Consider the following 15,977-nt stretch of genomic DNA (forward strand, 5'->3'; position numbering starts at 1 on the left):
GCGTCAGTGATGAAGTGGAGCAAGTAAGTTTAGGAGGAGCGATTGACGTTTCCAGAAAGGGCTTCTTCAGGGAAGAGACTTGGCAGACAGTCCCAGGATGCCTATGTCTCCTCCCCTGCGATGTTCTCCCATCCATGCATTCCCTCCCAGACACACTGCTCGTGCCCCAGCCGCTCCAAGGAGGCTGCCCCAGATGAGGCCCACGGTGAATGCAGGATTCTCTCCTCTGCGGGAAAGCCGCCCGGAGCCGACAGTCGATCTTCTTAGCGGATTGCATGGGGGGAAGAGTTCACACTCTTGGTAGGATCGGGTCTGTGTGCTCTCGGTGGTTGTGGCTGGTCTTGTTGCTGCTTAGGTGTAAAAGCAGTTGATCTCCACTGCTGCTGATATTTAAAAGCAGGCAGATTGATCTCTCCAATGGACTGCAGGGGGAGGAGTTCACACTCCTGGCAGGATCGGGTCTGTGGGCTCTTGGTGGTTGCGGTAGGTCTCGCTGCTGCTTGTATGTAAAAGCAGTTGTTTTTCTACTGCTGCTGATATTTAAAGCAGGTAGATTGATCTCTTAAACGGGATATAGGGGGAGGAGCTCACATGCCTGGTTGGATCGGGGCAAGGGCTCCTATTATAGGCTGCTTAGGTGTAAAAGCAGTTGATCTCCTACTTCTGATAATATTTAAAAGCAAGCATATTGATTTTTCCAACGGAATGCTGGGGGAAGAGCTTACTTGTTTGGCTGGATCAGGGCAAAGGGCTAACTTTTAGGCAAGCCATATTTATGCCAGGGTTTTCTTGACCTAAATGCCTGGGCCTAAGTTAGGCACACAAGGGCAAATTCTATAAGAAGCGCCCAAAAGTTAGGCACCGAATTAGGCACCGTTCAGCGTGATTCAAGTAAAATTGGGTGCTCTTTAGTGAATCACACTGAGCAGCACCTATTTCAGAGGCGCCCAATAAATAGGCGAGCTCTAGGCGCCCATGCGAGCGCTTAAGCACACTTAAGAGCAGTAATTCTGTAACAAGGCGCCTGACACGTAGCCCCGCCCACACCTAACATGCATGGCACCAATTTTTTTGAAGGTCACCTAAATTTTTAGAGGCGCCTTGTTACCGAATCGCTCTTTCTTGATAGGCGCCTAAGTTTCAATTATTGCTGATTAAAAAGCTTAATTGGGCTTGTTATTCAATTTAGATAGGCACCGATCTAGTTGGGCACCTCCGAAATAGGTGCCGGTTACAGAATTTGGGCCACAATGGTTCACAAGCAGGTGCCATTTCAAAAACGCGCCCATCTTTAAATTACACGCTTTGGACGATGTGCCTACTTTTCGTAGAATTACACTTTGTGAGTTGTGTGTCTAATTTTCAATTAAGTCCAATTAACGTCAGTTATGAGGTGTTAAGTGCCAAGTAAGCCTATTAATCTGGGGTTACCAGACGTCCGGATTTCCCCCCATACACGTCCTCCTTTTGGAGGACATGTCCGGTGGTCCGGATGACTTTTCAAAACGCGGCAGCAAGGGACGGGGAAGGAGTGTATAGAGGTGGGGAGCGCACAAAAGGAGTGTTAACAGATTTAGCGTGTGCTAACTGATTTAGTGCATGCTAATGATTAGCATGCACTTAAATGCTAAGATGGCCATAGCACCCCATGATGAATTCCCTCCTTAGTATGGCCTTAGAAAACACATTAATATAACAGGCATTTATTTTTAAGTTAATGTTAATTTGTGTTCAGAGTGTCCTTGGCACATTCATGAAGTCTTCGATTTCGCTGAGCTGTTGGTTCAATGAATTCTGGAGCTTCGTTAATTAAGAGCTCAATGTAACCTCCGTCTACGCTCCATCTAAACTTTGCCCCGGTATAGATCTACTGGCACCATTATGTCATTGCACTTGCCAGTCAGAATTTTATAAGAGGACATTTATATACGCACATTTATGATTTCCCCTTATGTGAAAATAACCTTATATATAGGTATCTTTCACTACAAACATATGCTGAAGCCTATAATGCACTACCTACTACTGAGCCTATTTTATGCAATGGGTCCTATATAAATACCATGTGCTCTCAGTAAATGATACCCCATGGAATTTTCATTTAAACACTATGCTGATTTTATTTCATATATGAGTATTATCATTTATAATCTGCTATATTTTTTTACTTAGGCAGAGAAGGTGAGGGGAAAGGAATGATTTAAGTTCTGTTAACAATGTGTTCTTGCTGCAATATAAGAATTTGGTGGTGTTTAAAAACTAATAAAGTTTAAGTATAACCTGCTTGTATAGACTTATAGAGGCGTCCAGTCGATATACAGCATGAGGCAGCCAGCATTGACTGCTGCAGTGTAATAGAATGGGTACAAATGGATTGGGTTTTCACTCCATCAAAAATTACAAAGACTAGGGGAGACTCAATAAAGTTATAGGGGAATACTTTTAAAACCAATAGGAGAAGACATATTTTTTTCACTCAGGGAATAGTTAAGCTCTGGAACGCATTGCCAGAGGTTGTGGTAAGAGTGGATAGCGTAGCTGGTTTTAAGAAAAGTTTGGACAAGTTCCTGGAGGAAAAGACCATAGTCTGTTATTGAGAAAGACATGGGGGAAGCCACTGCTTGCCCTGGATCGGTATCATGGAATGTTGCTACTCCTTGGGTTTTGGCCAGGTACTAGGGACCTGGATTGGCCACCATGAGAACGGGCTACTAAGTTTGATGGACCATTGCTCTGACCCAGTAAGGCTATTCTTATGTTCTTATGTAATTAGTCCTAAGTATTCAATGCTGGTCAATGTCAGCCACTGGTAATGAATATCCAGGGCTAATTAAACATGTGGAGGCCTTATGCAAGCCCTGGCTGATATTGGTTTCTTATACATTCAGGTAGAATATGTATTGTTCTGCTCCTGGATGGCTCACAATAATAATAATTTAAAAAATCACAAGAACTAAAGTAAGATTTGGACCTGGATCCTTTGGTAATCACTGCACTGAACTTATGGCTACTCATCAACAATGAAAAGAGGTCTATTCTGTAAAAAAGATTTTAATACCATGGACGTTCATAGACATTCCTTCCCCTTCTGAAACTGCAGTTGGACGTTCATATTTTGACCTTTCCCTTGTTCACTAGCTTCATCTAGTTTCCACGTTATCACCTCACTTACATGTGCACTCCCACTGCGGGCAGCATATATCTCCATTCATTCGAACTGCAAATCCGAGAAGTCCGCATCTGGGTGGAGTTGCATTGTAAGGACAGTTCTGTGACTTGTTAATTTGGATGAGTTGACCATCGAGGCAAATGTGCTTAATGCATTCACTGTCTGTTACTGGCTGAAAAATATTTCGGAGAATGCGATTTTACAATTCTTTTTTAAATGCACAAAAGCGTGTCACACTGCTAGACAGGGAAGCTTGGGGGTCTTTTGCATGTGAAACATATGACAATTATATTTACCTACTATTTTACATAGTACAAAGTATATACAATGCAGTAGAACAAATATGACAATCAAATACATGCATAGATAGCAATGTGATTGAAGTTAGCATGCGTAGTCGTGCTAAGACACTGAAAATTATACAAACATCAGTTTTTCGGGTTCAAGTTAACTGAAGCTTTACCCCAGTGGTTCCCAGCCACGTCCTGGAGGACCACCAGCCAGTCAGGTTTTCAGGCCAGCCCTAATGAATATGCATGGAGCAGATTTGCATGCCTGTCTCCTCCATTATATGCAAATCTTTATCATGCATATTCATTAGGGCTATTCAGAACTAGCAAAAGGACCTGCTGGAGAGACAAGCTATTGTCTGAACTCTCTCGATTCCACTGTCTTTTCTTACTACTATAAAGCTTGCAAGTATACTGGAGCAAACTTTAGGAATCTTAGACATATGTGTAAAAAGCAGATCTACAAGTTTAAATCCACATTTACATTTAAGTAGCAGTTTTAGAAAAAGTGCTAGATAGACATACAGTAAAACCTTGGATTGCGAGTAACTTAGTGTGCACGTGTTTTGCAAGATGAGCAAAATGTTTTATTAAATTTTAACTTGATACACGAACAAGATCTTGCAAAACGAGTGCGTACAGTATACGCGCATGGCAGCTGAGCTGATGGTTCTTCTCTCTCTCTGACGCTGCAGGAGTGTAGTGACTCTTCGAAACGAGCGAGGTCTTGTGAAAGTTGTCCTACACAATAACCCTCATCCTCTCCTCTCTCTCTCGTCTCCCTCACACCAGCCACGATTCTTTCAAAAGTAAAGTGCAGGTTACCGTAATATGTTTTTACTTTATACAGTACAATATTTGGTATTAAAGGTTTTGGGTTGTGGAACGAATCGTCTGAGTTTCCATTATTTCTTATGGGGAAATTTGCTTTGATATATGAGTGTTTTGGATTACAAGCATGTTTCTGGAACAAATTATGCTCGCAAACCAAGATTTTACTGTATATGTGTTAGCGCAAAGTGATTTAAAGGAGCCATATTCTGGGCTGTTCTTCTAAATACAGGTTTTCCATATTTTAGAATATGGGAAGTCAATCCAGATGAGGTCCCTAGATCCAACTTTAACGCTAAGGAAAAAAAAAAAAATCACGAAGCTCCTGGGCAAGGTAAGCCTAAAGCAGAGCAGGGCAAGATGGAGATGCATTCAGAGCAGCCACAGAATTTGGGGAAGACTGAGGCAGCAGAGGATCTGGGGTAGAGCGGGGGAAGTTGGAGCCCCACATGCCAATCCTGGGCATTGTATAAGTAAAACCTGGATCCTCTGTTGACCTGAGTGAATCCGGTGGATCCAGAGAATCTGGCTTTTACCTAGTTCCTGTCAATCTCTACTTTTAAGGATAAGCTGATTTACATTTATAAATCTGAGTTATATATGTTAAACTGGCATCTTAGACTTCTTATTCACTCCTAAATCACTTAAAATAAGAATGTAAAGCTATGTATTTATCAACTGTGCACTGCTGGAATTTTAGAGCATTCTTTGTTATGCTATACATAGTAATTTTTAAGAGTATTTAATGTCATGGGTTGAGGAAGGGGGAATGAAAGGAGGGGGCAGGAGGGGCTTGAAGGACTTAAAAAAGGATCTGAACAGTTATTCAGGTGCTGGACAATATTCAGCCAGGGCCCGCATAATTGGCTGGCAGATCGGGGAATGTTCCAGCAGGATGGGAGGGAGTTCTTAACATTGCAAGCTGGGGGGGAGGGGGAATGGAAGAAGGAGGCAATAGAGGAAGGGAGTGGGCTAAAAAAAAAAAAAAATGGATTTGAACAATTCCACCAATGCATTACATCCCAATCAAACAGGCTTTAGGAAACATCATAATACAGAGTATTCCTTAATTGGGCTCACCACCAATATCATTTATAACCTCGATCACCACAACTCGGTAATTTTATTTTCTCTTGATCTCTCAGCCGCATTCGACACAATTGACCATTCTCTTCTTCTGGACAGACTCCATTCTATAGGCGTTAGCGACCTAGCCTTGCAATGGTTTACCTCCTATCTCTCTAACCGTACTTCTACGGTACGCTTTAACAACACAATCTCGAAACCTTTTTCCCAAAATTATGGTATCCCCCAGGGCTCTATCTTGTCTCCCCTTTTATTTAATATTTTCTTATCCCCCTTACTAAACCTAAGCCAATCCATAGGTTTTACCACCTATGCTTACGCAGACGACATCCAGCTGACTCATGCATTCAACCCGGAAAACTCAAACGACATAGCTCAAATTAACCAAAAATTAGAACAAATAAAAAATTGGCTAGTACAAAACAAACTAGCACTAAACATATCCAAGACAAGGGCTCTATTTTTCCCTTCAAAGCAAGATCTAAAACTATCAATCCCTTTTTCGATCAACAACACACCAATTGAATTAGCAACTTCACTTAAGATTTTAGGTGTAATCATCGACAGTAAATTCTCTTACCAAGAACATATTAGCAATACAGTTAAAAACTGCTTCTATCGTTTGCGCCTAATCCGTTCAATGTCCAAGTACTTAGAGCCAAAATCAGTAAACATTCTAGTCCATTCACTTATAATATCCAAATTAGATTACTGTAATTCCTTATTACTAAACATAACAAACAAGGAACAAAGACGTTTACAAATAATTCAAAACACTGCCATAAAATTAATACATCATGGAAAGAAATATGACCACGTCACTCCATATCTGATGAAATCCCATTGGCTACCCATTAACCAGAGAATAATATACAAAATAGCGTTATTAGTCTTTAAAACAACTACTACAAATGAACCTCAGTTCATTAATCGCTTATTAATTCCACATTCCTCAAATCGCTCTCTCCGGTCTAATAACCAGGAGCTACTTATGGTTCCATCATTGAAAATAATAGGAACAAGGCGACATGATATTTTTTCAGTCAAAGCCCCGCTTATCTGGAATTCTCTGCCTTTCTACATTAGGAATATCAAAGATCTTACTTTATTTAAAACTAACCTAAAAACATTTTTATTTAAGGCTTCCTTTAACCCTTAAACAGGAATCTTCTTTTATCAACTGAAAACATCATAAACTCCGATAATTTTCTACTTTTAGGTACCCCCATCCCAATGTTCTATCCTACCCTATCCAATTTTCTTCGTCTACCTATGTGGACACAACAACATTGTAACTTTTTACCCCACTTGTTTTTCCCAACTCCTCCAGTAGTGTCTGTATTGTTAAGTGTTCACGAATATGTTAGCTAATGCACAAAAATGATCTTAACTGTTTTTACCCTTATATTTATTGTAATGTTATTCGCTTAGAATTTTTAAGCGAACCATTAAATCTAAATAAACTTGAAACTTGAAACTAATCAGGTTCCAGCACTAAATATTGCCAGCTTCCGGATAAATGCTGGCTCCCCAGTACCTCCCCTAACCTGACTACTTTCTATATGGGTAGGTAAGAGCTGAATATCAGTAGCACTGCCTGGTTATATGCCACTGAATATGGGTAGCTCTATGCAATTTAAATGGGCATGAGTCTTTCCTGGCCACTTAAATTGGTTTGAATATTGGGCTGTTTGAATCACAGATTTACATGAGTAATTTCTTTCTCTGCAAATATGTTCATTATATAAAATACTTTAATAATATCACCTACCACACATGTTTGGGGTGCTGATATTTCTCTGGTTGGCACTATGACTGAGGCTATAGCTCCTTCTGAGGTTGATTCGGCTATTTCTGCACCCGAAGACCCTGAAAACAATTTACTTAATACTTTGGTGGATATAGAAGGAAATGAGAGCATCAATGTGCCTGCTGTAGGAGCCAAGGGTATCTGGGAGAGCGCAGGTTTCTCACCCACTTTCAGAGTTTGTAGTTTTGTCTTTTTACCAGTCGTCAGACCTGTCAGCGTGGTAAGTGATAAATACTTTGGTTCAGAGGATGAATGTTTAGTTGGTGGAGCTGTAAAATATACACTATGGAAGGTATGGGGTGTTTTTAAAGGAAATGCGGAAACTTTCATAACTTCATGAGTAGAAAGTGGTTGGGAGGTTGTGGCTGTAGCTGGAGTCAGCAGCTCTGTTGTTTCGAAAGAGATATTCTGCGTTGTTTGAAATGTGATATTTGCGGACTTGGGTAAAAATGGTGATGTTTCCGTGGATTCTCTTTTTGCTGTTGTTTTCTGTGATTCCATCTGGGTTGTGTCCCAAGACCCTGTGCTGCTCAATATTGACAGAGGCTTTCCTGACGTATAATTAGCCGATGAAGCCGCGTAACTTGGAACTAGTGAAGAAACTGCTCCTGTTGGAGCTGATGTAGTGGCAGAAAGAGGAACCAGCTTGGACACCCCAGAAACTTTTTCGGTAGCAGTTTTACTCAGGAATGTGGATGCAGGTGTGGGTGTTGCAGGTACTGAGAAGATCCCTGTGGTTGATGCCCCCAGAGTCATATTGTAAGTTTCATAGGTCTTTGAGGTAATCAGTGGTGTCAATGCTGTCTGTACCATGGAAATTGAGTCTGTAGCCACTGGGGAGGTTTGGACCGATTCTAGCACTTTTGAAATCACCGTTTGCTTTGTTGAAGGCAAATCTATACCTACTTTTTGGGTAGACATGTGTTTTTCTTTTCTTGAAACAGGGAGACTAGAGCTTATGGTGCGAGTCAAGGAAGTTGGCTGTCCACCAGGGGCTACAGTGGTCTGTAAGTATGAAGCAGAACTTGGTGTGTATGTTACTCCGACTGCATCTGGTTTTGTGGGCTTGAAAGGCTTTACAGGAGTGAGGGAGGGAGGAGAAACACTTGGATAAACTGCAATAGATTGCAAGGTAGTTAAGAATGGATGTGGACTTGAGGACAGAGTTGTGGTGGCAGATGTAGTTGTAGTTAATGTTTGGTAGGCTGTGCCACCTGTTGCACTTGATGAGTAAGGCATGGATGTCAACGTAAATGGACCTGCCAGTTTAGTGGTGAAATTTGATACTAAGAGTTTTACCGTTTGTGTTGAAACCATTTCTGTTGAAGTCTGTGCAGGATATCCAGTGGATACTAATATCTCTTCAGTAGATTTAATGGTATCTGTTATATCTGTATGCTTTGGAGTTTCATGGAAAGTTGTTGCTGTTGTTTCCATTGGTTTGGGGTACTTTATAGTAACTGGTGTTATCAGTGTTTTTTGTGTTGCTGAGGTATACAGAGGAGCAGATGTCTCTAACAAGACCCCAGCTGTAACTGAATAATTTGTAGATGATGGGGTATGGGTTTGCTTTGTTAAAGGAGGGGAAATAGAAGGTGGTAAAGTTGATGATGTCTTGTCTTTAGTTGCTGGGAATGTTTTTGCAGGTATGGATGAGCTGATGAGATCAGAGTGTGGAAATAACCTGGTCCCTGTAACGTGGAATGGAGGTTCTGTGGTTGGTCCTAAGGTTAATGGTTTTGTTTGGTCTGCTATGGTGTGTAGTACATGTGTAGTCTTGTCCTTTGTGACAACTATGTGCTCAGAGATTGGTGTAGGTGTCTTGGCTGTAACTCTGGATAACATTTCCATTGCAGTGGTAGCCGCTGTTGATACTCTCTCTCGTTTGTGTGTTGGCAGTAGAAGAGTTGTTGTTGTAGGTGTTGAGAAGCTGACTGACGCCGAGGTGAGCATTTCTGTTGTACTAATGTATGCTGAATATAATGTTGTTTCCCTTTTAGTGGGTACACTTGTTTTTTCTGTTTCTGACTTCTCAAGATGTACTGTAAGTGGCATGATTGAGGTTTTAGTCTGATTGTGAGTAGTCTCAATTTGAGAGCTTGTGATGAGCAATGTTGACGTTGAGTTTGTGACGAGCAGTGTTGGCACTGATTCACTTCTCTTCACAGTAGTCAAATCCACAGCACTTGTCCTTGCTGTGGTCAGATCACCAGTCAATGATACAATGCTTACCTTTGTTGCATTTACAAATGTAGGAGAAGTGTACAGTCTAGTTGACAAAGTTTCTGAAAATGAGGTATGCTTTGCTGGCCATTTAAAAGGAACTGTGGGTTCAGCTGTTAGCAGGGGAGCTTGCACAGAGAGAGGCGTAGCTTTGGAAATATTTGATTTACCCGGATGCTCAGTGTACAGAGAAGTCAGAGTCCTGGTCATGTTCAGACCTGGGTGTGAGTAATATTCAGTAGTTGACGCTGTTTGCAAGGATTTTGAGGCAACTGCTGAAAATGGGGAAATAATAGCTGTCATGGGATATGCTGGCATTTCTTTTGTTGATAAAACACTATGTTTTGTAAGTGTAACTGAACTTGAATGTAATGAAAATGGTGATACAGTAGTTGTTAGTATATATGCACTAAATGGAGATTCAGTACTTGACATTGCTTGCGATAAATCTTTTTTCTCTGTTGAAAGTGCAGAATCAGTGATGCCCAAAAATGAAGCTGTTGTCTCCTTGGTTTGTGAGATAGCCTCAGTTCCCTCTGCTGGCAGAAGATTAAGCAGCGAAGTGCTAGTCACCTTTTGAATCCCAGGTGCAGGATACTGTGCCGTTGACGTCCTTTGTGACATCTCCACTGACTTTGTAAAATGAGAAGAAACAGTGACAAGTGGACCCTCTTTTGTTAAAGTAGCTGTTACTAGGGTGGTGGGCTTTTTACTTACTGGTGGAATCGGACCCTCAGTGAGAAATGGAGAAACTGGAGAGGAAGTGGCACTGGTCATGAAGGGAGGTGAATGACTTGTAATGAAACGTGTTCCTTCAACAGCTCTTGTCCGATTTGTGGTTGGTGCGTATAAAAGTGTTCCACTGGATGGGGATAAAAAATGTTCAGTGGTACTTTCATTGTAAAGAAACCGTGAAGCTGTCGCTGGAGTGGCCCATGCAGAGTCTGTTATGCTTTTGATTTTGGTAATTTCATATGCTGAGCGTGTTGATGTTAGAGGCTGGGTCTCCAAGGAAATTGGTGTCTTGGCTATAGTCCTATTTGTGACTGGTACAGTTGGGGTAGATCCTGGGGTGACAGTGGGCAATGGAGGCAGAACTGAAGCCATTACAGAAGTAAATGATGGGACCTGAAGAGATACCGCAGAAGGTGAAACTGTTGTATGTGATCCAAGTCCAGTAGCTTCTGTGGCAACAGAATGTGTCGGCCATTTTGAGAAGATTCCTTCTGTAACCTTTGATTCAACTTTCAGAAGGGAAGGTAAAGTCATTTTTGGCAGAGCTTCAATAGACACATTCAGCGGTGCCGAGGTTGCAAGTGAGGCAGCTGTTGCCAAGCTGGATGGCTGAACATCTATTGCCGGTTCAATGCCTAAGAAAAGACAAAATAATCTGGGTTTATAAGCCTTTCTTTTAATACTCTTAGGTTCTGCTTATATCATCCAGCCATTTAATGCAAGAAATCAAATCGATGCTATTTTAGGCTAACACTGGGGGGAGGAGGAGTCGACATTATGAGGACATTTTTTTAAACTATACAGGTAGATGCAAAGTCCATAGATACTATTACGCCCAAATGTTGCACTACTTTTTGAAAATTACCCAGGAAAAAGTACCCACAGAGAAATGTAGCTGCTTTTTCTTCTAGTACCTTTTTAATGAAAATAATCCCTACAGTTTTTAAAATGCTGTAGCATTCCCTGTTCTAACCCTACCCATGGAAAACACCTCCTCAACATGCAGGATTTTTTCTCATGGACAAGCAGGATCACAACATATATGGGGTGGCAGAGCTGAGCTGGTCCCTTGTCCCAAAGTTCAGTAACTTTAGAAAGTTCCTGACCAACAACTTTCATCAGTGTGTTTCAGGTTCTTTTCAACTGCTATAGTGGTCTGCCAGATTTTGAATCTTCTTATCAAATTTCATTACTACGTTACCAAAAAAAAAAAAAAAGACAGGGGGGGAGGAGAAAAGACTGAGTTAAATCTAGCAACACTCCTCTTTGATATGGAAAAGACACCAAGGTTCAAATGATGACCACAGTGTAAAAATAAAGGGGGTCAATTTTCAAATTAATTTAACTGGCCAGAAACAGCTGCTGGCTAGTTAAATTGCTTGCTTAAAATGTCCAGTTAACACCCAACATGAAACCTGCTATTTGGGGGGCATTCCAGGGTTGGAGTCAGCACTTGGCTGGTTAAGTGCCGATATTCAACATTTTATCGACCAAAGAAGCCAGATAAATAGGACCGCACAAAAGTCAGTCATATCTTTGGGGCCCTTGTATTAAGCTGAGCTAAAAAGTGGCCAGCACTGTCGCTAGCACTGGGCTTTCCCATGCACTGTGATGAATGGCCTTATTTTCCATTTCCTCCATTAATGGTCCCAGGCTAATTTCTATCATAGTAACATAGTAGATGACGGCAGATAGAGACCCGAATGGTCCATCCAGTCTGCCCAACCTGATTCAATTTAAATTTTTTAATTTTTTCTTCTTAGCTTTACCCAGTACTGTGCTTGGGTTCCAACTGCCAAAATCTCTGTTAAGACTTATCATACAATACAAAGGAAAAACACAACCCAACGGGCGAGCTATGAGAACAGAAAAAGAGTGGGGAAGAAGGGACACAGGTCAAACCAATGTGTGGACAAATATGTTTATTTCAAAATGTCAAGAAAATAACAAATAAAACGTGGCAGGCATATAATGCCCTTTGTAATAAAACATATACTGGACCCCACCAGGATATACTGGACTTCGAACACTGTTACCAAGGACAATATAATGAGAATATGATGGGTCAGTCCATCTGGGGGCTGATTCGTGAAAGTGACTTACGATATAATCGCAAATCTCGAAAAACTACTCACTTCGAAATCTTCTGTGGTCATCTTTGTATAACTTCAATATAAATACATGTTAATTGTGATTCATATGTTGCTTTTTATGACTTTTTATAAGAATGAAAAGATGAAAATTCATCATTTTCATGTTTTAAATAGGTAAATTGCAAATTTGACTATCGTGGTCACAAAAACAAAGTTTTCTGGAAATGACAGGCATTTTCTATACTCTTTAAGCATGAACAATTCTGAAATTACACTTGCTGCCCAGGAACAAAAATCATGTTACGTAGTGATAATGATCCTTTTGTCTCCCCCTGCCCCTGTTTTTTTCCCCATGGAAATCTGTTATTAAACTATTCTAGTTTGTAGGTAACTTTTAGTTTTCCAGTTTTTGATTAAGCATCTCACTTTGAACCAGCTATGAAATTTCAGCCCATATTCAGGTTATGAAATACAGTGGTACCTTGGATTACGAGCATAATCCGTTCCAGGAGCATGCTCGTAATCCAAAATGCTCGTTTATCATAGGAAATAATGGAAACTCGCTTTGATATGTTCCCCCCCCCCCCGAGGCCAGAGCGCTGCTCCCCCCCCCCCCCCCCGCTCGCAAAGTCCCCCCCCCCCCGCATGATCCGGCACCCCCGTGAGAACAGGCTCGACCAACTTTAACTCACCCCCCCCTGTCTGGCACGAGAACCGCTCCCCCCCGCTCGCAAAGGCCCCCCCACTCGAATCGGCCCCCCCCCCCCCACGAGAACAGGAACCCCCCGCCCGACCAACTTTAACTCACCCCCCCTTTGGCACCAGCACGCAGCCCACAAGTGCCGGAGCCGCTTGAAGATCTTCTTCTTCCCAGTCTCTGCCAGCTTTGAGCATGCATCTGCGCATGCTGAAGCCCTTCTAATTCTCCCTCTCGCCGAGATTCTCGGCGAGAGGGAGAATTAGAAGGGTTTGAGCATGCGCAGATGCATGCTCAAAGCCAGCAGAGACTGGGAAGAAGATCTTCAAGCGGCTCCGGCACTTGTGGGCTGCGTGCCGGTGCCAAAGGGAGTGTGAGTTAAAGTTGGTCGGGCGGGGGGGTTCCTGTTCTCGCGGGGGGAGGGGTGCTGATTCGAGCGGGGGGGAGCGATGCCGGTTATCGGGGGGTGCTCGCAAATCGAGTCAACACTCGGTTCGCGAGACACGTTTTGCGAGAATGTTTTGCTCGTCTTGCAAAACACTCGCAAACCGGGTTACTCGCAAACCGAGGTTTGACTGTATTGCATTTGTATTTCCCTGTAAAAATCCTCATTCATGTTTATAGTTTTAGGGATACTACTCACAAGTGATATTATATTAGTGAGAAAGAACATAAAAGCATAAAGTATACAAAGTAAAAAAAAACCCCAAAAACCCAACAACATACAGTCTTCAAAATACACGCATCTTCTAGTGAGTTCATCCAGGACCATGTTGGAAGGACACAAGGGGATACATCCTTCCACTCTAGGAGAAAAACAAAATGCAACTGAGTAATGCCTATCAAAATTTCAAAATCTGACAACTTTAGTTTGCCAATTTCATGTAGGCAGATCATTTTGTATATCATCATATCTAACCTGTTATCCACAAGATGTACAATGATAAAGATGAAATATTAAATGTAAAGATAAAGCTATGGAATAGTTAACAAGACAAGACAACAACGCGAGACTTCAGATGTTGATTTATTATGTCAATGCACGTATTTTATAACACAAATAATAAAAAAGAGGAATGGAGGGAAAATATACAGTATACTAGAAAACGAATCACTCCATTAGGTCAGTACACACCAATGCCAGAAAAAGTATTTTAAGGCGAAAGAAAAGCCTCAGACATGGAGAGGTGTTTCCCACTCTCTTCCACCCAAGCATCGCTAGCAAAAAACCTTCGCATATAACTTATTACTGGCAGGTGGGAGCCTGAAAATAGTCAGAACTAACTAGAAAAAATAGGCTAGTTAGAAAAGAGCCAGGCCGACGATCGTTTCGTGGCTTTTAAGCCACTGCTTCAGGGCCGTGACACCAACGCTCCAGACTATCGATTCGCAGAGTCAAACTCCTGCTTGCAAGGAGCGTTGGAGCAGTGGCTTAAAAGCCACAAAACGATCGTCGGCCCGGCTCTTTTCTGATTGGGGAGGGGGGATGTGATCTGGGGGGAATCTAAGAGAGGACTTTGATTAGAGGGTGTGGGTCCAATAGAAAGGATGTAAGGATGTGATTGAAGCTGTGGTTGTTACACAGTAGTGGGGAGCAAGAGATGTATTCATTGGAGGGTGGGGCTACCAGGACAATACCACAGCCCCTGATGCTCAGCACTTCTGAGTAAGTAAAATAACCCCAGTACATAAGAACATAATACCTTAAGAACAGCCTTATCGGGTCAGACCAGTGGTCCATCTAGCCCAGTAACCCATCACAGGTCTTTGGAACGACCTCACCACCCCGCTGCGGAACCTGAGCTCCCTTCAGTTATTCCGCAAACAACTGAAAACCTGGCTTTTCAGCAAATTGTAGCTCTATCCTTCCCCCCTTTTTCTCCCCCCTTCTACACATAAGTTTCATGTAATCCTTTTTCTTCTTCTCTACCCACTATTTTAAGTTCTTGTAAACCGTGTCGAGCTCCATTCTCATGGAGATGATGCGGTATATAAACTTAAGGTTTAGATTAGATTAGATTAGATCTTCATAGTGGCCAATCCAGGTCACTAGTACCTGGCAAAAACCCAAATAGTAGCAACGATCTCCACAAGGAAGGTGTGGCCTAGTGGTTGGAGCGACAGCCTCGGCACCCCGAGGTTGTGGGTTCAAAATCCACGCTGTTCCATGTGACCCTGGGCAAGTCACTCAATCCTCCATTGCCCCAATTACATTAGATAGATTGTAAGCCCACTGGGACAGATAAGGAAAATGCTTGATTGTAAACCACTTTGATAACTCTGATAGGTGGTATATAAATAGCTAAAACAAATAAGCTGCTTTACATGCATTTGTATGGAGTGGAGGTATCGCCTAGTGATTAGAACTGCTGAGGTTGTGAGTTCAATCCAGCCTGCTCCATAATCCCTCCATTGCCCCAGGTACTACAGTTAGATTGTAAATCTGCCAGGGCAGATAGGGAAAATACTTAAGAGTACCTAATTACTATTCAATGTATTTTTAACTGCTTTGATTGAATCCCTTCATGCAAAAAAAAAAAAAACACGGTTAATAAATTTGCATGTTTTGTATCTCATTGCTGGGTAACCCAGTGTTAGAGCCCTTTAAGTCAGTTAATGGTGCTAATTACACAGTTTATTGTCCTAACTTATCCCCTTAGTGAGAAGTGGGTCACCTCTTTCTTTCTGTTTGTAGCCCTTTCAGGACCAAGGGACATATTTGTCCCATAACTTTAAAATCCTATAAATTTTGATTGGGATAGTCTACAGTTCTAAATTTGATATGTACGGATTCCATATGATACTGCCTTTATGTAAACAAACTGGTTCCGACATTCATTCATTAGCGTCGTTGCTAGATTGACGAGAAGATTCACTTGCCACACTGTCCATAAGCCAGAAGTGTGATTTAAAAAAAAAAAATAATGATATTTCACAAAAAAAATCAATTTTTTGGCATCTGCAAGCCCTTTTTACCATAAAAATGTCGTCAAAACCACAAAAATTGGCCTACGATCCTTATGGTCCTGAAAGGGACACCTCG

The 15,977-nt window shown here is 41.8% G+C and overlaps 1 protein-coding gene across 1 annotated transcript in view; it reads right to left on the reverse strand.

Moving 5' to 3' along the window:
• Nucleotides 1-15,977, reverse strand: part of OTOG (otogelin) — a 275,602-nt gene that overhangs the window by 77,862 nt on the left and 181,763 nt on the right. Inside the window, exons 36-38 of the mRNA XM_033928785.1 lie at nucleotides 13,661-13,740; nucleotides 7,148-10,779; nucleotides 3,173-3,341 (exon numbers count right to left, since the gene is read on the reverse strand). Of these exons, the coding sequence (XP_033784676.1) occupies nucleotides 3,173-3,341; nucleotides 7,148-10,779; nucleotides 13,661-13,740 (3,881 nt within the window). The remainder of the gene's footprint in view (nucleotides 1-3,172; nucleotides 3,342-7,147; nucleotides 10,780-13,660; nucleotides 13,741-15,977) is intronic.

This window comes from Geotrypetes seraphini, chromosome 19, assembly GCF_902459505.1.
Source record: "Geotrypetes seraphini chromosome 19, aGeoSer1.1, whole genome shotgun sequence".
In the NCBI taxonomy this organism is placed as follows: domain Eukaryota; kingdom Metazoa; phylum Chordata; class Amphibia; order Gymnophiona; family Dermophiidae; genus Geotrypetes; species Geotrypetes seraphini.